General features: G+C 49.6%; 1 protein-coding gene across 1 annotated transcript; it reads right to left on the reverse strand.

Annotated features, from left to right (window-relative positions):
• Positions 1–13,269: 13,269 nt before the first annotated feature.
• On the reverse strand, positions 13,270–23,021 carry YWHAH (tyrosine 3-monooxygenase/tryptophan 5-monooxygenase activation protein eta). The gene is made up of 2 exons (XM_070385810.1): positions 22,781–23,021; positions 13,270–14,714 (listed from the first exon to the last, which is right to left on the reverse strand). Exons 1-2 carry the CDS (start codon positions 22,865–22,867, stop codon positions 14,061–14,063), a joined length of 741 nt encoding a protein of 246 aa, XP_070241911.1. The 5' UTR covers positions 22,868–23,021; the 3' UTR covers positions 13,270–14,060.
• Positions 23,022–23,330: the final 309 nt, after the last annotated feature.

Genomic DNA, 23,330 nt, shown 5'->3' on the forward strand with positions numbered 1-23,330 from the left:
CCAAGATGCTCTCTTGAGAATTTCTCTTTCATCCTGGGACAAAAATCAACCTCCCAGCAACTTTCATTCATTGGTCCTACTTTCCCTTTCAAAAAAATTATTCTTCCTGGGAAAAATAAATTTGATTAATAAATCTGATTGATGTCTCCAGAAGGTTCCTATTTCAAATGCTAATACATAACCTGGGGAAAATACGGCATTAGTTTAGCAGACTTTCTCTAGTTGCCGAGCACAGGCTCTAGAGCTCATGGGCTCAGTAACTATGGCATGTGGGTCTAGTCACCCTGTAACATGTGGGATCTTAGCCCCCTGACCAGGGATCAGGGCAACTAAGGTTGTAACTGTATATGTTTCCCTTTGGGATGATAAAAATGGTTTGGAACTAGACAGAGGTGATAACTGTATCACATTGTATTTGTACTAAATGCCACTGAATTATACCTTAAAATAGTTTACTTTATGTTGTGTGAATTGCACTTCAATTAAAAAAAAAAGGAAGAAGACCTGGGCTACCAAAGCCATTTAAATAACTTTGTGGGCACTGCCTTCTCACCAAACTGGACACACTTCTGCTTAACAAAGGCAGGGAACCACAGCTAGGGACCTTTCCAACCCGACAAGCCAGGGAGTCAGGGCTCCCTTCCTCACTCTGTCTCTACCTCAGCAACTCTGTCTCTCACTCTCTGCCTAATGAGGCCACAGTTGCCCCCAGAGCCCTCAGAGGTGTCAAAGCAGGAAATCAGGGCAGAGGGGAGCTCCTGAGCACTGACCATCCTCTAAGCTCACTGTGTGGCTCCTTCACAGTTCCCACAATAATTCAGCAGCTGCCCAAAGCATCAGTCCTGTTAAAGGGGTCTATGCAGGGGCCCAGGTTCTATCCTTGGTCAGAGAACTAAGATCCCCTCAAGCCTTGAGATGCGGCCAAAAAAACAAAACAGTTATAAGACTACAGCTCAAGTCTAGGTCTTCCCCCTCCCAAATGAATGCTTTTAACCATGACATGGCCCCACCTTATTTGCAGGCTGACTAGTCCCAGAAGGGTTCTTTATCTCCCTCCTTTCCCCATACAGCCTCCTGTTTCACACTCTACCTTGTCCTGTCCTCTGAGCACCAAAAACTCCAGGCAAGTGGCTCCTTCTTCCTAAGTGGTTTCTGTTTCTAAGCACTCTCCTCAATCGTTCCTGACTATCTACAGTCTAAAGCCAAATCTCCTTAACCTGAGAATCAAGGCCTCTCAAGATCTGGCACCAGGTTTCTTTTCCTATCACTCTGCTCCACACACCCAATATTCTAGCCAAGCAATTCTTTCTCTGCCCTTCCCTGAATCATGTCCTTTCTTGATGTACCATGTCCCTGGAAAACCCTCTCTCCCCACCTCCACAGCATAGCCAAATCCTGACCCTTAGCTCTGATCCCACTTGGTATCTTCTTTGAGTTCAAAATTTACACACACATAGACACACACACACAGGCTTTCATTCTTCCTCTAGTTCTCATGGGTCTCTATATAGACCTTTATGCATGTGTCCGTGTTAAGGTATTTCAACATATATTCCTTAGAACAGCACAGTCAACAACCCAGAGCACACAGCCCCAGTATTTGGCACACAGTGGTACTCACAAAAATCATGCCCAACTAACTGAAGTGAATTCAACCTCACTCCCTCACTCAATTCAACTCACTCACTCAATCACCTCATTTCTCCTTTCTCCTAATGGCAGTTTTCCTGCCAATTAGAAACACTACAGGCAATTCGAGGAAGGTATTTAGAATGCTAATGAGTGAAAATAACTTTCAGTCACATCTATTTCATATAAATTAATCACTATGAGTTTTACGACCTTGGTTGCCTTGACTGCACAACTGTTGGTGGCATACCCTGCTCAACTCAAGGAGTGGAAGTATTCCCCCACCAGATGATGTCAACCAGGGGGAATATGAAGGGAATGAGAATTCGACATCCGAGCTATCCGTATCTTCCTGAGCTCACTGAGATCCCTCCTGCCTCTTCCTCAGCTCCAACTGAGAGAACCAAGGAGTTGGGAAGTCCAAAGGCTGCGCTGCAATTCTGATCTGACAAGGTCCCAGGAAGGCGAGCAAGGAAGGGCCAAGCCAACAATCCTCACCTAGGTGTAATGCAAGGCAGCCCTCAGCAGCAGTGCCCTTCCATTTCCTAACCACCACTGCCCCCTGGTGCCCTGACTGGCCACATCTGACAATGTTTGTGCAGCCCAAACCTCTAGTGCAGCACTGCCCAACAGAAATATAATGCAAGCAAAGATGTAATTTTTTTAATAGCTACTTTTTAAAAGGTAAAAAGAAACAGGTGAAATTAAGTCTAATAATATATTTTATATAACCCAATATATCCAAACTATTACTACTTCAACATGAAATCAATAGAAAAAATATTAATAAGATAGTCTATGCTCCTTTTGCCATGCTAAATATTCAAAATCTGGTGTGTATTTAATACCTACGGACACCTCAATTCAAAGCCTTTTATGTTAAGTGCCCAACAGTCAAGTGTATCCAGGGGCTACTGTGATGGACAGCTTAGCCCTAGTGCCTTGACCTGCCCTGTCCTTGCTGGCCTAACTAGCATTATCTCGTGTCCCAAGCCAATGGTAACTCTAGATCAACCCTCTCCCCTAAGCTCCAGGCTCAGAAAACTAGCTTCCTTCTTGGCCTCTCCACTTGCCTATCTAACAGAAATGTCTGTAAGTTCTCCAAAACGGCATTCTCATTTTCCACCGCCAAAAACTGTCTCAACAGCCCACTCAACTCAATGAAATCACCATCCAGCTGGTTGCTGGAATTAAAATCCAAAAGGTTATCCTTTTCCTTCACCCCTGCCCCACTTCCAAGCAGTCATTGAGTCCTATCCGTTCAGCCCATAGATATGTCTGATTACTTGTCTCTACCTCCACTACCACCACCCCCATTCAGGACAACATCATCATTGCCCTGGACTACTGCACCAGCCTCCAAACTGCTTCCACTCCTACTCTCCCACCCCCTCACTCCACACCCACAAGGAGCACAGAGGTATCAGACTTCTCATATCCCTCACACTGTCCACATCTCTCCATCAGCTTCCCAGTGCCTCTAATAAAATCCAGAGGCTTTCCTGGCAGTCCACTGGTTAAGAGTCTGTGCAACAACTGCAGGGGGCACAGATTTGATCCCTGGGTGGAAAACTAAGATCTCACAAGTCAAGAAGTGCAGCCAGACACACACACACACGAAATCCAAACTCCTCTCCTGGCTTGGCCACTCCCTTCATCACCTGCTCCCTGCACCTGGCTGCCCATCACTAAACTACCAGATATATGCTGCAAACAAAACATGCTAAATTCATTTCCATGTTCCTCTGTCTGGAATATTCTTCCCCCTCCTTGCATGGCTGTCTCCTCATCATTCTAGTTTGAGAAGCCTTCCCTCACCAGCCCATCTGCCATAGCGCCCTCATCTTCAGTCATTTTCTATCCCACAACCTTGTTTTTATTTTCTTGATAGCATTCATCATTCCCTGAAGTTGTCTTCTGTCTCCTCCCGCTAGAACATAAGCTCCATGAGAGAAAGAACTTCCCTTCTATTGTCCACCTTCGTTCTTCTAGCAACTAGAACAGCACCTGACACTCAGTAACCTAGGAATGAGAGCGCGAGTGAGCGAGCGCCATTCCCTCCATTTGGAGCGCGCTCTCCTTTCCATGCCTGGTTCCTTCTCCGGGTCTTAGGTTGAGTGGCACCAGCCCAGGGAAGCCTCCCAAACTGACGTGCTTTATCTTTTTTCTCAGCATCCTCTCTGCAGCTCTCATAGCACAATTTCGACCACAGTCAATTTGTTTACTTCATATTTTGTCTTCTCTGATCTCTCTTACGACCGCTCTATACTCTGCATCCCAGAAACAGGGCAGCATCTGCTCCATTCGCTCTGTCTCTCATAGCCTAGCGCAGAGCTGCACTTGTGGGCGGCGCACAAATCCTAGTTGGATGAACAGCTAACTCCCCTTGGCTCCTCCCAGACCTCCGCCCCCGGGGGTGTCCTGCAGGCCCCGCCCCCTCCAGCTCTGGAGCTGCTGTTCCACCTCTAGGACTCTGGCTCGCACCTGGCAGGAGAGGGTCCCCAGCTTGGAGGAAAGGGGAGGGGCCAGGGCGGAAGGCGGGGAGACCCGCCTCCAGAGGGAGCCGAGTTCAGCAGCCTAACCCTTTCCCCACCTCCCTCTCCGCATAGGTAAAGCCTCCTCCTCGCGAAGGTCTCGGAAGCTCCGCGGGCCACGCTGCGGGGGCCTTCCGCCCGGAGACCCTGCCCAGCCAGGCCCATCCCCAGTCCCCCGCGTGGCTGCTCCAGCGCCCCCGTGGCCCCGGACGATCCTCCTTCCCTCAGTCGCGGGCCGCGGGGGCCGCAGGGCCGCGAGTCCGGCCGCCCAATCACTGAAGCCCTAGCAGGAGCAAGGACATGGTCTGGTCAAGCCGCCCCTCCTTCTCTAAGTCCCTCCGTCGACCCTGGGAAGCCACCGAAGCCGGGTGGTGACCCCCACTCCCCCGGCTGCGGCGCCCGCAGAAGCCCCGCCGGGTCCGCCGCCAGGTCAGGGTCCCGCCGCCGGGCTCCTCTCGTCCCCACGGACCCTCGGCCTCAACGACGACAGAGCCCCGAGATGGCACAAGGGGCCGACGGGAAAGTGCGGCCGTGTGACCTGACCAACTGACCTACTGACTGGCTGACCGACTGACGGGACCGACAGATTGGCTGACAAACTGGCTGATAGGATGGTTGACAGAAATAACAGGCTGACTGGACTGACAGGCTGGCTGACTGGCTGAAGGAGCTGACAGGTTGACGGACAGAACTGACAGGTGACTGACAGGCTTGCTGGCAGGATTGACAGGCTGAGTGACTGGACTGTAGACGGCTGACGACATTGACTGGCAGGTCGGCGGCTGCGGGGGTTGCCATGGCCTCTCAGCCTTGGCCTCCACCTCCCGCTCACTTCATGCCAACTCACCCACCACGAAAGGGTTCCACAGAGCCTGTGGCCGCGACCTTACGCGGTCCGCTGGGTCACCTAGTGGCCTCACTCTGAACGGAGGGGCAGGGTCGAGGGGCGGGGTAAGGGCTGTGGGCGGGGCCATTGGTGGGGGGCGCGGGAGGGCGGGGTCGGTGGTGGGGACGGCGATGGGGGCGGGGCAAGGGCTAAGGGCGGGGCGACGGGTGGATAAGGGGATGTGGTGGGAGGGGTCGGTGGGTGGGCGGGGATAGAGGCTGGACTAAGGCTGGAGAAATTAAAAGACTCTTGCTCCTTTCTGGTGGGCCGCCGTCTATGGGGTCACACAGAGTCGGACACGACTGAAGTGACTTAGCAGCAGCAGCAGCTCCTTGGAAGGAAAGCAGTAACAACGTCGTAGACAGCATATTAAAAAGCTGAGACATCACTTTGCCGACAAAGATCTGTAGAGTCCAAGCTCTGGTCTTTCCAATAGTCATGTACAGATGTGAGAGTTGGACCATAAAGAAGGCTGAGAGCCAAAGAATTGATATTTTCAAATTGTGGTGCTGGAGAAGACTCTCGAGAGTCCCTTGGACTGCAAGGAGATCCAACCAGTCCTTCCTAAAGGAAATCAATCCTAAATATTTATTGGAAGGACTGATGCTGAAGCTGAAGCTCCAATACTTTGGCCACCTGATGCAAAGAGCAGACTCACTGGAAAAGATCCTGATACTGGGAAAGATTGAAGGCAGGAGAAGGGGACGACAGAGGATGAGATGGTTGGATAGCATCACAAACTCAATGGACATGAATTTGAACAAAATCCAGGAGATGGTGGAGGACAGAGGAGACTGGCGTGCTACAGTCCATGCGGTCCCAAAGGGTGGACCGGACAGTGACTGACCAGCAACAACAGCAACAGCTGGAGAATGGCGGATTTTCCCTTCACCCCTGGGTCTCCTCCTCCAGAGCAGAACAGGCGCGTCCCCTCAGGAGCCTGAGCCGTGCTGCAGGCCAGTCAGGCGACCTGTTGGAGAGAGAGGTTCCAGGCTTCCTTAGAACCCAGGCATCCTGGGCTTCCAGCTTCAGCAGGGGATGGACAGGGCCTCTCAGGGGCAGGCCAGCACAGAGCTCCACAGTGATGGAAACCTCAATATGCCTGGGGCCCCAGAAATCCTGGAGGACTCTTCAGGGACCTGGGGACCTAAGTGAGCAGGTGGGGACAGGAGCCAGTGGGGTTTTCTTTGTGTCTGTACTGAGCCCACACTGGCCTCCACCTACTCCCTCCCCCCACCCTGCTGGTCCTGGCAGCTTACCCGCCAACTCATCTGCCTTCCCAGGGCCTGTATGGAGCGTAGCGAACTCCGGCGAGCCCCCTAGGTGGCGGCAAAGGACTGAGAAAGTGCTCCCACAATGGCCTCTTGCTTCAGCCCTAAGCCCAGAAAAGTCTGGAAGGATGGAACCACCTCGCAGAGAACCGAAGGCCGGAAATTCAGGATCGCCTCACATCATGCGGTTTGAATTCTGGCTTCTGGTCCAGGAGAAGAGACAAAGCGAGAGAGGACAGGCCAACAGGGAGGGGCCAGACACCTGCCATCCCAAGGGGTCCTCACCTATCTGAGGCTGTTTCCTTACCTGTAGAATTAGGTACAAGAAGGGCACCTGCTCTTACAGGAAACTTTGGGGATTCACTGATACCTGCATGGAAATCACTTGGTACATTGCCTAACACATGTTAAGTGCTCAGTAACTACTCACATTAATAAACATAAAGCAGCTTCGCACATGCCTCCCAAAGCATGTCTAGCTACAAGCTGAGTGTGACAGTCTTGTTTACTGTGTCAGCTTGGCCAGGTTAGAGTCCCCAGTTATACAATCAAACCCTAATCTTGGTGTCGTGATGAAGGTAGATGCAATTAAGTCAATTGACCTTAAGGGAGATTATCCTGGCTAATCTGGATGGGCCTGATTCAGTCCCATTTGGAAGGACAGAGCTTAAGAACCCGAGCAGAGGCTTCCCTGAGGAAGAAGTTATTCTGCCCTTGGACAGTAGCTCCCACCCTTGGCAGGAGTTCCAGCCTGAACCTCACGATTTCACACTCACTTCGCCAGCTCCACACTCACATAAGTCAACTCTTTGCAATAAATCTCTTAATGTGCATCTCCTATTGGTACCATTTCTCTGGCTGAACCCTGATGAATTATATGCAGAGGAAGCAGGGGTGAGTAAGTATGTCTGTATATGTGTGTGCTGGCCTCATAGGGCCCAGTCCTCTTGTTAATTCACTCTTTTTGCAACTCAAGGTGGCCTGTGTCTTTAGGATCCTATCAGTTCAGTTGTTCAGTCGTGTCTGACTCTTTGCGACCCCACAAACCGCAGCACGCCAGGCCTCCCTTTCCATCACCAACTCCCAGAGTTTACCTAAACTCATGTCCTTTGAGTCGGTGATGCCATCCAACCATCTCATCCTCTGTCGTCCCCTTCTCCTCCTGCCTTCAGTCTTTCCCAGCATCGCGGTCTTTTCAAATGAGTCAGCTCTTCGGATCAGGTGGCCAAAGTATTGGAGTTTCAGCTTCAGCATCAGTCCTTCCAATGAACACGCAGGACTGATCTCCTTTAGGATGGACTGGTTGGATCTCCTTGCAGTCCAAGGGACTCTCAAGAATCTTCTCCGACACCACAGTTCAAAAGTATGAATTCTGCGCTCAGCTTTCTTTATAGTTCAACTCTCACATCCATACGCGACTACTGGAAAAACCATAGCCTTGACTAGATGGACCTTTGTTGGCAAAGTAACGTCTCTGCTTTTTAATATGCTGTCTAGGTTAGTCATAACTTTCCTTCCAAGCAGTAAGCGTCTTTAAATTTCATGACTGCAATCACCATCTGCGGTGATTTTGGAGCCCAGAAAAAGAAAGTCAGCCACTGTTGCCACTGTTTCCCCATCTATTTGCCATGAAGTGATGGGACCGGATGCCATGATCTTCATTTTCTGTTTAAGTTGGCTTAAAAGTTTAATCCAACTTTTCACTCTCCTCTTTCACTTTCATCAAGAGCCATAAGGGTAGTGTCATCTGCACATCTGAGGTTACTGATATTTCTCCCCGCAATGATGGAGGTGAAAGCAAAACCCTGACTGTTTAATAGCAAGGCGTTGGGGTGGGGCGGGGTGGGGTGGGGTGGTGGAGTCGCCGGGGAGGTGGATGGGGCGGGTGCCTGTGTGCAGAGCTCTTACTCCCTTGCACCACCCCTGCCCCCAGGCTTTAGCCTCATGGGTGTGAACTGCTTGCTTCCAGGCTTTTTCTAAGATGCCCTTTTCCCAAGGGAGGCCAGGCTCATCTTCCTCCACCTGCAGCAGGCGTAGGATTGGAAGGAGGAGTGCAAAATGTGCTGTCTTCCCGGAGGCCAGCTGGTGAGGAGGAGGCTTCTCCCTCGGCCATCAGCCAGTCCTCGTATCCTTGCCCCGCCTCTCCCACCTCCATCCCACAGGCCGTGTGTCACGCGCACACCCACACTCCCACCCTCCTGCCCTCATCCTGATAGCTGCTGACACCCATCCATCCAGTCTATACTGGAAAACCATTCTGATCGCTTTACTCACTTCATTCAGCCTCAGCACAAATCAGTGGGGTGGGAACGCCTACTGTCATTATCCCCAGTTTACAGAAGGGAAGCTGAGGCACAGAGGTCACTCCTCCTGCGGAGAGTAGCCTGGGGAAGGGCCCTAAAGCACAGATGATAGTGGCGAAGATGAAGAAGGTGGCCCTTGGAAATCCTGTCAGCTCCGTCTCCCAAATATATGCTCCTTATCCTCCATCTGCCTGCCATCACCCAGCTCCCCTGCGCCAATCTCCCTCCTGGGCAAACTGCTGCCCTACTCTGCCCCACATTGCAACCAGATTTTGAAGATGCAAACAGGATTGTGTCTCCTACTCCTCTGAACACATCCACGGGGGTGCCCAGCGCTCTGGCCACGTCTCCACTCTCATTTCCTGCCTGCCCACTCCCTCCTGCCCTGCAGTCTGACACAGCTTCCTTTCCATTCTTGGTGCTCTGCACACTCCCTTTGCAGATGCTGTTCCCTCTGCCGAACAGACTTCTCCCCACCTACGCCATCCCACCCCCCTTACCAAGGCCCCTCCTGCCACAGCTGCTGCAGGCACCCGTGGTGAACCCACCCCTGGGGCTCTGCGCCTTCCCTTCTGAGCACTGCATTCAGTCTGCACTGCAGCACTCACCTGGTGACTGCGTGTTACCCCAGCCCCTCACCACACACACACACACACAACTGTGAGTTCTGTTAGGTGGGTTTTGCTCACTGTGGTATACCCAGTGCCTGCACACAGAAGAGCAGAATCGATGCTTGTGGGATGAGCCACAGGTGAGGAAGTAAAGCCAGGCACTAGCCTGACCCGGAGAAGGCAATGGCAGCCCACGCCAGTACTCTTGCCTGGCAAATCCCATGGACCGAGAAGCCTGGTAGGCTGCAGTCCATTGAGTCGCTAAGAGTCAGACACGACTGAGCAACTTCACTTTCACTTTTCACTTTCATGCATTGGAGAAGGAAATGGCAACCCACTCCAGTGTTCTTGCCTGGAGAATCCCAGGGACAGTGGAGCCTGGTGGGCTGCCGTCTATGGGGTCGCACAGAGTCGGACACAACTGAAGCGACTTAGCAGCAGCAGCAGCAGCAGCCTGACCTAGGCGGGAGCCACATGCCCCGGTTTGCTGGGGGAGGCCCAGTTTCCACCTGTCATCCGGTGTAACAATCATAGTGCTCTTATTTGCTCCCCAGTGTCCCAATTTGGTGACATATTAAATGGTCAACCTAGTTATTAGAAAGGAGAAGGGCTTTATCCCAGAGCTGCTTTTCCAGCCCCCACATTGGCTTCCCATTTTTTTCCCTACAGGCCCAAAGCTTTTACATCTGGTTCTTGAGATCTTTGTAATAGCTCCCTACCTTGCCCTCCCAAGCCCCCAGAAATACAAAAGAATTCTATTTGCCCATTTTACTGCAGAACTATCCTCCTGGAGGGTTGCCATGGTGATTGGATGATGTCACTGCCTTAGAAACTGTTGCCTAGGAGATGAGTGATGTCACTTCCAGGAGATGATTGCCATGGAAACCCTCTTGGTGGAACTAGGGGGTGGCCAGGAAAGCAAAGTGGGGTGTGGAGGGCGGATGCAAAAGGGACAAATGTGAAGGGCGGAAGGAAAAGGGAGGGGGAAAGCAGGAAAAAGGCCAGGAAGAGGATGGGGACCATCCCAGGGCAGTTGAAAATAACAGAATCATAGAATCTCCAAAATGCAAAAGTACCCAGAGACCACCCCAAGCATCCGGCTCGTTTTTAGAGGCTGCTGAGAGTCAGGACATGCTCAAACCAGTTTATAGATGATGTTAGAACTAAGCTCAAGGACTCATGACTCTGTTTTGTTTTTTTTTTTTTTTTTTTTTTTGGCTACACCACTAGGCATACAGGATATTAATTTCCTGACCAGGGATCGAATCCGTGCACCTTGCACTGGAAGCATGGAATCTTAACCACCGGACTGCCAGGGAAGTCCCGACCCTCAGTTCCTTAAGTGGCTCATTGGTAGATTTGGGTGTGAAAACGAAGGATTCCTTCTGTTCACTTTTCAAAATTTTGGTCTCAGGTCAGTCATTTACTCATGAAGTCAACAAATTCTTACTCTGAGCTGTGTGCTAGGCCCTGAGAACTTCAGTGTTATCTTTAGTTATTATATTATGTTTGTGTTGTATCCCCCGCCCTAGTTTTAGCCCCACAAGGACAGGTAATTCACCAAGGTATCCACCCCCAGCACCCTGACCAGTGCCTACCACATGGTAGGTAACGGGTTGTTGACAAGACAGGTGATAAACGCCGTCATGCGGTGCAGACCCACAGTACAGGAGCCCGGGGGGAGCTAAAGATGAAGGAATCCACTGTCAAGTTCGTTTTCCCACAAGCTGTGAGGCGCTTAAACCATTCCTATCTTCCAGGGTCTCTGTAAAGACTCAGAGACCAGGTACTTAGTGTCCGGAACACAGAAGGTGTTCAAAATGGTTGTGCCCATCAGCCTAACATCTGCGTTTTGTAACAGAAGATGATCTACTCAGTCCCACCCAGCTGTGACTCAGTGCCTGGGCCTGCCCCATAGCTGGGGCTTGGGGGGAGGGGGGTCCTTCTGAGAACCAAGGACTCCCTTGGCACAGCGGAATGCAGCCTACTTTGCAGAACCAAGCAGTGCCCTGAGCTTCCCAATCCCAAGTGATCTGAGATGGCCAAGTATTTACCCGACAATAGCACCATTATCAAGAATCCTCCCCTTTCCTCCAAATCAAACAAATGGACCTTTGAGCAGGGTTTGAGGAGTTACTGAAAATCTGAGTATTAGCACCAATACTCTTAGAGATGTTCCTTGCCAAGTGTATTTCGTTGAACTGTAAGTGAAATATTAAAAGCACTGAAAAGTGCCCCAGAACAAGATGTGTGTGACATCCATTTTTTATTCTCAACCCCAAGACTGTAGCCCAGTGAAAAAAAAACCATGAACAAGGATTCCGGGGATCTGAATGCTAACCTCGGTTCTGGCACTAACTTTGCAGTGTGACTCTATTCATTTCTCTGGTCTCATTTCCCCTGTGGTAACACTGAGATGACCCTATTTCATTCCATAAATTTATCTTGACAAGCTTTTTATCATTTTCCTTTGATCTTGACAAGTTTTAAAACATCAGAGCATGCAGAACTGGAAGCCTTTGAGACCACGCAACAGAGATGCTTTCAGCTTTACATCATGTGTAATTTCAGGTCCTCTCAAAGAACCCTGTTTATTACTTTTGGGGTTGACTGGAATTATGTGTCCATACTTCCCCACACCATGTTCCCAGACCCAAGAGGATGCCTTGCACATGGTACTTAAGAGTTGAATTAAAACTTTTATTTCAAATTAGATGAGGGACCTGAACCTAGAAGGTTGTCAGCTGCCTGGGGCCCACCAGAGGGCAGTTAGGACTCTGAATCAGAGACTGTGGATGAAGACAGCCTTAGGTCATGGGCAGAGGCTGTCCTATGATTCCAGAGGTCCGCCAGCTCTGCACCTATTTCCTCCCCCTGTAAGGGAACACAATTTTTCATAAGATGGCTGTGAAGTGAAAATGTGAATGCTTTTTCTAAATCCCCTTTTGTGAGGGGCATTCCTAATGTAAGAACTTACATTAGAAACTTCAAATTAGAAAATTTGAAGTATTTTCATCAAAGCCAAGTGCCTTAGCCACATAAAGCTTGTAGCTTTAAAATACCTGACCTACTAATTGAAGCAAAACTCAGTAATGGTTTTTGCTAGCAATTAGGTCAACCTGAAATAGCTTCCTGAGGACAACTCATTATCATGTGGGTCTATCAGGATGAGAAAACAGGTTAAGTGTCTGTGCTGACGAGTTCTGTGCTCCACAACGTAGGACCAAGGACAGAGACTGGGCATGGCCACCTTCACCAGCCTAGCGTTAAGCTTCAGTCGAGAAGGCCCTAAGGTGCTTAGGGCCTTCGTGTGACTGAACCAACCCGCTCGACAAGCATATCCAGTCCCGAGTACCAGGCTGGCAGTGCCAGAAAGCATAAGGGGCTGGAGTTCAAGGGTCTAGTTGGTGACACAGGGCTTCAGGAGCGGCCTGGGGAGGAGGCAGATTGGGCGGGGGGCGGCGGGGGCGGGGGGCGGGGAGTACACTAGGGGCCAGGCCTTTCTTGTTCTTAAAACTCAGAGGGAGTTCTGTTACCCTATTTTAAAGAATACTCAGAGCTTTCTTAATAATGATTGCTAAAGATTGTATTGGGTGTCCGAGCTGTGTCCCTAGTTAACATTTTATTCCACACAGTGCAGAAAAAATACTAAGAAAAATGGTGAACACGCACCTACTTTGTGTGTTAAAAAGCAACCGACGTTCTGTGGGGTGGCTGGAGCTACATCCCTGAAGTCAGCACACAGACCCACCTTCCAGAGGGGCTGTGCCTCAGAAGATGCACTAGGGTCTTCCGTTTAAAGGAACCAGCAACAGGAAAAGGGGACCAGAGAGGCCACATTAGCTGGGTTCAGAGAAAACTACTTAAAATTCATGAGTCTTATGTGTATGCCGCAAAACCTGTGATGGAATCAGGGGGCACAGACTCCCTATTCCAGAAATGCTTTGGAGCTTGGAGAGATCGAATCAGGGTTCAGAGCAGGGAGCTGCAACAGCTCTTCAAGAGTGAGAGAAATGAAGACCATACACATAGAGGTAATATCCCCAAAGCAGCATTTTTATTTACCCACTGAATTCCAAAACATTTAATTTAGGAGTCTGGCATTTCATAATCACCCATCTTGATTGACATGGGCTGACACACATGGCGCTGTCAGGATACACAAGGACGATAGCCAAAGAGTTACAAAAAATAAATCCATGATTCTTAAACAATTGCAACCAAAAAAAAAAAGTTACAGGTATCAAAACTTTAGATGCATTGCATTGAAAAGAAGGTTTGTGCACGTCATAATTTAAAGAGGCGAACAAGGTGCTACTGAAACCTCACGTTAAAGTTAATTATTAAGCTGATGGAAAGGAGCAAGTGGTCTCTCGTCCCAGCTTCCCTTAATGGTTTTCCATTAGCTAAGAAAGAAGAGGGAGGGGTGAATTCACTTTTGCATGCACAGATGTACTGCTTTAACAAAACACTAGCAGCTGGTTTGAAGTGGACCATTTAAATACCAACTGTAGCCTGTGTGGCTAATTCTCCTCTCTAACTTTCTGAGGCTTTCGCCTGCAATTCACCTAGACAGGCAAGCAAACGACAATGCCTCCTTCAGAACGCACCTGTCTGCACGATCCAAAAAGGAGCTCCTGTGGGCTCAAAGCAACCGTCAGTCCAGCGATGCCCATGAATTAATTTATCTGGAACTGCTTCCCGGGGGCGGACAGCAGGTCTGAGTAGCTGTGCTGCCGTACAGATAGGTTGAGCACTGGATACTTAGTGAGTGTGGCGAGAGGGGACTGGTGGTGATGGGGCGGGGGCGGGGCGGGCCAAGGCGCTCAGTTGCCTTCTCCGGCTTCCTCGTCCTGCTGGTCGCTCGTCCAGAGGGTGAGGTTGTCTCGCAGCAGCTGCATGATGAGCGTGGAGTCCTTATAGGAATCCTCGTTTAGTGTGTCCAGCTCGGCTATGGCGTCGTCGAAGGCTTGTTTGGCTAGGAGGCAGGCCTGCTCAGGCGCATTCTGGATCTCGTAGTAGAACACGGAGAAGTTGAGGGCCAGGCCCAGCCGGATGGGGTGTGTGGGCTGCATGTGCTCCTTGCTAATCTCGAAGGCTTCCTTGTAGGCCGCCTCTGAGGCCTCCACCACACTGTTCTTCTTCTCGCCAGAAGCCACCTCGGCCAGGTAGCGGTAGTAGTCGCCCTTCATCTTCAGGTAGAAGACCTTGCTCTCGTACTGGAAGTCATTGCAGTTCTTGATGAGGAACTTGTCCAGCAGCGCCAGCACGTCGTTGCACACCGTCTCCAGCTCCTTCTCAATCTTCTCCCGGTAGGCCTTCACCTTCTCCAGCTTCTTCTCATTCCCATCAGCCATGGTCTTCTGCTCGATGCTGCTGATGACCCTCCAGGAAGACCGCCGGGCACCAACCACGTTCTTGTAGGCCACGGAGAGGAGGTTTCGGTCTTCGTTGGAGAGAGGTTCATTGAGCTCAGTCACCTGCAACATCCCCAAAAGATAAACACTGAGACCCAAATTCGAAAACCTGGGAGAGAGATCTTCCCTTCAACCCCGTCAACAAGCCTCCTGAAAAACAGGATTATGTGGTACTTCCCTGGTGATCCCATTGTTAAGATTCCATGCTCCCAGTGCAGGGGGCACGGGTTCGATCCCTTGGTCAGGGAACTAAGATGCTACATGCCGCACACTATGGACAAAAAGTATCCAAAATGAAACAGAATTAGAGAAGCCACACAAGAAAAACCAACTGGACAAGGACCCTATAGTCTCAAGGGAGACTACAGTCTAACAGAAGAGGCAGATACCAACTCAAATATATTAGCAGTAAGAACTTTGAGAGATTCATAATTCAGGCCTTGTGCCAAGTTCTTAAAAAGTGAAACAAGCAATTGTCTATCACCACTTCCCTCCTCAATAAATCCCAGACAAAATATAAACACCCTCCCTCTTCTAACTTTCCCCATTTCCCTATCCCCAGGACTCTTCCTCTTCTGCTACAAGACCTTAGCCGGGGACGGTCTTTTCTGCCCAGTCCATCAACCCAACCACACTTCATTCTCCACAGCATCTTCAGCTGCAAGCCGCCCGACATTCCCCAGGAGGCTTGCCCACAAGCTGGGCTCCTCGGTACCATCACACAGATAGGAGTGGTGTCCACACAGGTCTGAAGTAATCCCCTATTCTCTACTCATCCACATTCCCAGGTCCCTCAAGACCTGGAACCCCACTGGTGTTCTCCAAAGACTGCCTTTAGACACTCACATACTCATATTGCTTTACTGTAAGTATAAAAAGATTTTATATTTTCCTGATAATTTGGCCTTTTATGGAAGCAACCCATATAAATCAAAATTCTATCTCAAATACTATGACAAATCTCAGAATGCCTGAATCCTTTAGAATGACACTTTTCTAGGACAATATTGCATAAAACAAAATGTGAGGCAAGAACAGAATTTGGAAAGCTCCTCAGATCTTCCAGTAAGCAAATCCCAACTAAGGCCACTTGATATTAAAGTGCAAGTGACATCCATAAGGAGTCACTATATAATATACTTCATCCTGTGACCAATAAAACTGCTTTTGTTGGGCTATTGCAAAGACACCTCAAGATACGTCCCCAGAGTATATCATTAAAATTGAGTGCATACCTGAAACATTTATATATCACACAGTGTTTGTATAAGAGGCAGTATCATTACTCAGAAAAATCCTAAGACATCTGGAGCATAGCCTGAGCTAGTTGTGTGACCTTCAACAGAATACAACTTTTCTGGGCATCAAAAGTCAAATCAGTGAAGCCAGCCCAAACAACCTCCAAGGATTTCTTCAGCTCTAAAACCCTAGGACTGTTTCTCCTGAACAGTAACAGGTGCGGTGAAGGCCTGAGGCTGGTGCTGTACCATGGGGGTGCATCTGTGGGTCCCAGGAATCCACAGGTCTGATCCCTTCTCCATCCAGAATAAACCGCCAAAAAAGGCTACTGGGCAATATTTGTAATGACACCTTCACAAGAAACACTAGGGCCTAGGAGTGTCAGTGTTTATGTAACGATCACCTGGTCGCCTGCCAGTCTGAATGAATCACTATCGGCATCAGCTGAGTGTGACTAACAGCTAAACAAGCATTGTTCTCAGAACCCCAGCCAGGGCCTAACTAGGAAACAACTGCATATGTTTAAATATAGTGTTTTTTAATACTCCTGGATTACAACTTGGCTAACAAAAGCAAACTTTTGAGAGGAAGCTAGCTTTATTACTTGATCAGATAACTAAAGAAAATTGGGACTTTTCCCCAGATTGGAAAATTATAGACTGAGGTGAAATCCGATGGCCTGTTGTAAATCAAGATTTATAGCCAGTCTTGGCTGTTGATACTTACTGCAAATAACCTTCGCTAATGTTTGCTAGTGCGAATTCTCAACACTTCAACTTCCAAAATACAGGAGCCAGGATACTTAAACACAAGTCTGGTCACCCACTAAGAGGGGTAGATCCTGAGGGCAATGCGATGCAGGGCAGGAAAGTAGGAACTGCTTGTCCCAAGCAACCATCAGAGGAGCCTAGCGGGACAGCCACCTGTGGATTCGGCAGAGATGACTTCCTGCATCTCTAGGATCACAAGTTTCCAAACAGCTAATTAGGAACAGAAAGAGTAGACACGAATTCTCGAGACAGGAGAGACCTAGACAAGGATTCTCAGCCTTCTTTCTCCTCTGATGTTGGCTCCAACACTCTCATGTCCATCACATGCCAGCTGTGCCCAGAGCAGCACCCCCCCCTCCCCCGACACTAAGTCCCCACATGCCACGCCAGCTTTGAGGGCCTCCCCCACCTCTGCTCACTGCCCCTCTGCCATCTGGTTCTCCTGCCCCACTCCCCACCCCAGGTAATCCTACTTAGATGCTTCCTGAAAACCTTAAGACTGTTGAAGCTTTCCCATTTGGGAAGGCTCTCCTCCCACCTCCTCTGATGACTGGCCTCCCTGCCAGTCATTCTGCTCATGTCTGTCCTCACCAGGGAGCCTCTGGCTGCACCAGCTCCCTTCACGCTTCTCTGCTCTGGACCACATGGCATTTCTGAAAGCATCCAATGACCTGGCTAGTTACGAGTTCATTTATCTTCTTGTGACACCATTGGCTTATTCAACAATCCCCAAGGGCCTCCTCCCACTAACTCAAAGGGCAATAAGCTATGTGTTTGTGAGTAAAAATAGACCTGCTGCCAAAAATAGCGCCTGAACTATTTGGGAAAACTTAAAAGTTCTCAATCTGGGAAACATCCAACCTCAAAAGTAACACTGAACAAACAAGTGAAAAAAAAAAATCACCCTTGAGCTGCCAGACCACATGGCTCAAGCTGAGGTTTAGATACTCCTCCTCCCCAAGAAGCCTTCTCATCCTTCATGGCCACATACACTCCTACCACTCATTACAGCCACCCACACCCGCATGCTACCAACAAGCTTGCTTTTGATATAGAAGTTTACAACAGAAAAAAAAAAAAAACCCTCAAGAACAATTACATAAACATAACTACATGATAGTCTTTAAGCCTCTTTGGCAGAACCCTATATAGATTTTTAAAAAAGAAAAGTGACCTTGAAGAATGAAAGGTTTTTTTTAGGCTGATTCTTTCCCAAGTTAATGCCCCCCAAAGTGAGGATTCTGCCTGGTGCCCCACTGGCAAGGCACCCATCATTGGTCTCCATTTGCCCTGACCTGGAAAGACCACCTTCTGTCCTCACCAGGCAGAAGCTGCAGGTCCTCCAAGGCCGGGAAGGGACCCGGCTTTGAGCTCACAGCAGGTGAGTTCAGCTAGTGACTATTCCCTCTAAGCTCACTATCGGTCAAAATAGCTACCCTTGTATCATTAAGAAACCACTGTTGTCTTGCTCTGGGCTTTAAGTAGACATTTTCATGGGCCGTGACCGGCATTAAATACAACCCCATCCGAACAGGGTTACTGCACACTACTGCCCTGAGGCACCAGGTCTGAAATCTTCAGAAGCTGTGCGGATTCCAACCACAGAAGTGCCAAAACCCACCACTAAGGAGGGGACACCACTGCAGGGTGAGGAGCAGGAGGGGCAGTTTTGACTGGCTTCAACCTGGACACTTGGGAGAATCTGACCAACCTAAACACTGAAACTTAGGGGGTCTCTAGGATTGTAAAATATACTAAACACAATATGGAGAAACAATCTCTTAAAACTATAATTTAACATAGTCTTGCACTTCTCAAGTCAGAGCAGGAATTCAATTAATACTTTGCTTCCTAAGCTTAAAAAAAAAAAAAAAACTGGTCTTTAAGAGACCAAGCATAATCCAGTTATGTTCCCCTGCTGTAGCTAAGACCCATAAGAGGCAGATTCTGTTTTTAATTAAACTTGACATAAATGACTTCTACCTAATAGAGGGAATTATTTGTTCAGTAAGCCCACTTATGTGACTGGCTCGGAACTTAAGTGACCAATGATGACAATGGCTAAAGGACCAGAAAGTATACGAGACAGAAACCTGATCCCTCAGCCTCATGGGGCATCATCACTGGGTTAAAGGGAGAGCTCTCAACTTGAGAGCCGAAATCTTCACTTTACAGCTCGACCTTGAGGAAATTTCTCTCTTCAAATCTCGTTTGTAAAATGGAGTTAGTAACAGGATCCATCCAGAGTTGTTCTCAAGAGTAAATGAGAACGTACACATGGAATCAAAGCTACCCTTTACTGAGTGCCTAGTAGGTGAAACGGTAAATTTAATAAACCTGATGAACTGTAACATGGAACACACACTTGGGGTATCACCCCCCCGTCATTATCTCTGTAAAGTGTGACACTGAAGTCTTATCACTAGTGTTAAGTTCCAGACAAGGACGAGAAAATATATTTTTGTTTTCTTTAAAGGAAAGGTGGGGTTTTTGACAGCGGGAGCTCTTTTGGGGATAATTTAGCAACCCCAAATCCAGATGGGGACAGCTCATGTCAATGCAGCAAAGCTATGTAAACTGCTCACCAAGTGAATGTCTTTTAACTGAGAATATTGCAGGACTAATGCAGAGCCCTCTTTCTTCCTCAGCCATTAAGACAAAGTGATACTTACATGGGCAACACAGCTTGATGGTTCACGCACATTTCAAATAGTAGTACCAATGTGGCTGTATGATGCCACACTGATCACAGTTCTGGTCCACCTCAAAATCATCCTGTTTCCATATCTGCAACATGGGTTAAGTCCCAGCCTAGGACACTCAGCGGGCTCTAACCTTTCACAGAGCACTTCCTCACTCCCTACTTCCTGAGATCTTACAGCTACGGCACTGGGCTGGGCCTCAAAAGCTGCAGCTTTGTTGCCTGCACTTAAGATTTCTACAGATAGCCTTCAAGTCCTTCAGGTGTATTTCTCTACGTCCTTTGTCAATGACTGTGCAACAATATTAGAACACACCACGCCATGCCAAATAATTTTGACATTTTATAACTTCATGATTGCCACCTCCGTTTCAGTATGACTAAGGGTAGTGACATGACTGAATGATGTCTATCCATGAGTATTCACTAGAAATCTATCTGATCAATTACTCTTTCCTTAGATCACTTAGTTTTATGCATTAATATTTTTATCCCACATTATGGGTTTATCTTATAGTTTTCATGAGAAACTAGGCTCATTTTATGAGGTGATGAACTGTATAAGATCATTCCAAGCCTGGTCTGAAAAGGATTTGTGTTCCCGAATCTTTCACAACTTTTCTTTCCACTGTTTCACTCTATGTAAGCAGCTAGGTGTGAGATGAGCTGGAAGATACACCTTTACTTAACTTCAAAAACATTTCTTGCCTCTTCAAATTAGGGGATGAGACAGGGAACTGCAGCTCTCAACTGATGTGAACAAACACCTTTGTTTTCAACATGCGTGATTTTTTTTAGGCCTTACCGACATCCTCCTCCAGGTGACGCTGGTAGCATAAGGAACATCAGTCACTACAGGCAGGCAATATTATTAGGTATCATTTAGATGATAAAGGAAACAGAAAACAAGTTAGAAAAATGAAAGCTAAAAACTCATTTGACAGGAACACCAACATAACTAGTTTTGCCCTTCAGAGGACCAGGAGACAAGAGATGTGCGCTTCAAGGTCACAGAGTGGCTGCATCAGAGCATTCCCTCACTCAGGTGCCTTACAGCAGTCTACTTACCTGCCCTGAAGAGAACCCCCATAAACCCAGAGAGTTAACAGAATCCCAAATCCTCCCAAAACCTGTATTTCAGGCCTAGGATATTAGTGAAATAGGGACTAAGCCTTCTAAATAACATTAAAAATTTAACGTTCAAACATCAACTTAGGTAAAATGTGAGAAAGTTTTCCACTGACCTTGCTGAGTCCTTTCCAATAAATATATCCATTAATTTAGATAAGAAAAAATTTTTCTTTAATAGAAGAAACAGGCATATTGACCAAAAAAGTTCTCGTTTTAGCAGGAGTTACCTTGAGGGACTGGTTTCATAATTCTGAGATGACTAGAGCTTGGATTCAATTTTCAGGAGCCTATCCAACCCACCAATTATTTCTGATACCGATGTTATGTTTCCAATACACGTTTGCAAAATCCTACCTTAACGTCTCATAGAAAATCTGTGGACACAAGTAGGAGGCTACAGGAAAGCATTTTTCAAGCCTGCTTACAAAGAGCAGAAAACCAATTATTTTTTCTCTGCAAACTCTATTCCTTTCCTGTTACATCTCTGCACTCTCTCCTTACTTCTCATTTCAAATTTCCTGTTTCCCACAGCTCCACAACTGCCTTCTAGTCATTTTCCCATAATCTCAATCACTTTGTTTCCAGCTCCTTTTTTAGTCCCCAAAAGGCTTCCAACACTGCAGTCTTCAGGTCCCACTGGCAGGACAGGGGAGGGCCTCACTAAAATGTCCAGAGAGCAGCCTCAACCTGCACAACCTCAGTGCCACTCAGTGACTAGGGAGAAGAGGCGCACTTTAGTGTGGCTTGCTGAGTGGACAGAAGTGGCTTTATCCCAAAGATTAAGCTCAGGACTCCTTGAGAAGAAATGCACTCATAGTCAATCTTATTTCTGTAAAATCTGCTAAATTATTAAATCTTCTTTTTTCTTATGAGACCCTCAGAATTACATAGACTTCAGGTTCCAAACCTACATCGTCCCTGGCGTGGATGAAAAGCTCCTTTTATCTAGCCCATAACACCCTGCTTGGGCTCAACTGGAGATAACCAATGAGTCAACAAATGGGCGGTGGTGATGGTAGTTTCCAGACACCTGGTTCAAGGTATGATGTGGAGGATATGGAAAAGATAATGCTTCAAATACCCTCCTTACCTGGATAATCCTAAATTTGGACCCCAACAACAGTTTGTATTAACAACAAAAGCCTTAAAAGGAGCTTTTCACATGACTCTGAAATTTTAGAGAGCCACTGTATTTGAGGATTTTTCAGTACCAAATCTTCTCCCAAGCCAGGAAAAAAGGGCAAAGGAGCTAAATAACCCAGGACAGTCATTCTTGACCTTAAACCCACTGGCACTTGCCTTGAGGGATGGGTCAAGGGCAGCTCTGAGTCCCACCCCCCGAGTATCTGAGTCTGCAGGTCTAGGGTGGGGCCCCAGAGGATCCGCCCCCGTCTCAGGAGGTTGTGCGCTGGGTGAACAGGGCAGGTTGCCCACTGTGGCTCTAGCCCTGTGACCTTGACGCAGAGAGAAGTAATGTTCATTTAGAGAAGACATGAAATACTACGAGGAGACAGAGCAGTGAGGGGGTCGCTGGAACTCTAGGTCTCAGACACGCAGGTGGTGTCTAATCCAAGGCACTGGCCAGGGTGTGGCCGGCCACGATTCCTTCCCCGGAAACGGAGCTGCAGGCGGGTCTCCGAGGATCTCGAGCGGGCAAAGGCACATGGGTTCGGCTCGCCCAGGAGTCGCAACCCGTTTGGGGTTCCAGGCAGACGGGCATCCGACATGGGAGGGGGCCCCACGCCTTCGCCTGACTGCAGGGTAGGGGTCTCAGCACACAAAGCTGACCCCGGGCGTGGGAGGATGGAACTAGAGTGGTTCCGGCGAGCAGAACGAAAGCGCATCGGGATTACACCGACTTCGGGTCGTGGCAGCGGAAACCAGTGGAGACAGGGCGCCACTCACTAGGTGATTCTTTATTACAAGTTGGGGTGCATGGAGGAAAGCGAGAGGGGGTGCCCCAGCCTGGCGGAACGGACCGGAGGAGGAATGCGGGTCCCCCACGTTCCCCCGGGCACCCTCCCCCATTCGGGGCTCCAAGCTGGGATGCCGCGCCCCCCATCCGCCCGCGGGGTCCCCGCTGCGCCCCCTCCCTGGAGACCCCACCCCGCCCGGCCGCAAGAAATGGCGGGACGCGCGGCGGGCGCGGGAAGCGAGGGCTGCGGGCTGGCGGCCGCGCCCAGCCGGGCGGCGGGCTCGCCCTCGGCCCGAAGGGGCTGCCGCCGGGCCGCCCACCCCTCCCCTACGCCGGGCCCCCGGCCGACCGCCCGGGCTCCCGGCGCGCTCACCGCCTTCATGGCGGAGGCCATGTCGTCGTAGCGCTCCGCCTGCTCGGCCAGCCGCGCCCGCTGCAGCAGCTGCTCGCGGTCCCCCATGTCGCTGAGCCCGGCCTCGCTTCCCGCTCCGCTCGCTCGCCCGCGCGTCCTCTCCGGTCGCCGCGGAGGCCGCCGCCGCGCACGCGCACTGGCTTGCCGGCCGGCCGAGGCTGCAGGCAGCAAGCAGCGCCTCTCGCTCTCTCGCTGGCTCGCCCGGCGCTCTGTGGCTCGCGCCGCGGACGCCGCCGAGGGAGGACAGGCGGCCGCGCGGGGGGATGGGAGGACAGGAGGACGCCTGCGCAGTGGGAGCTGCCGGGCCGGGCGGCGCGGAGCGGCGCGAGTGGGAGGGGGGGAAGGGCGGCCCGGCCCTAACGGTCTATTTCAAGGTGACGTCACCTTCTATAAATAGCTGCGGCCACCGCCCCGCCCCAGAGTCGCGCAGGCGCCGTGCGAGTGCTGCATTTTACCGCCGCAGAGGTGGAGGTGCGAGAGGGGAGACCCGGGGTGGGGACTGCGGAGCGGG

This window comes from Bos mutus, chromosome 17 (assembly GCF_027580195.1).
Source record: "Bos mutus isolate GX-2022 chromosome 17, NWIPB_WYAK_1.1, whole genome shotgun sequence".
Lineage (NCBI taxonomy): Eukaryota > Metazoa > Chordata > Mammalia > Artiodactyla > Bovidae > Bos > Bos mutus.

Excerpts from the sequence above, each read along its gene's own strand:
- YWHAH (XM_070385810.1), bottom strand. The coding sequence starts at position 22,867 with ATGGGGGACCGCGAGCAGCTGCTGCAGCGGGCGCGGCTGGCCGAGCAG. Across the intron at positions 14,715-22,780 it reads TGGCCTCCGCCATGAAGGCG|GTGACTGAGCTCAATGAACC; the intron begins GTGAGCGCGCCG and ends GGGATGTTGCAG.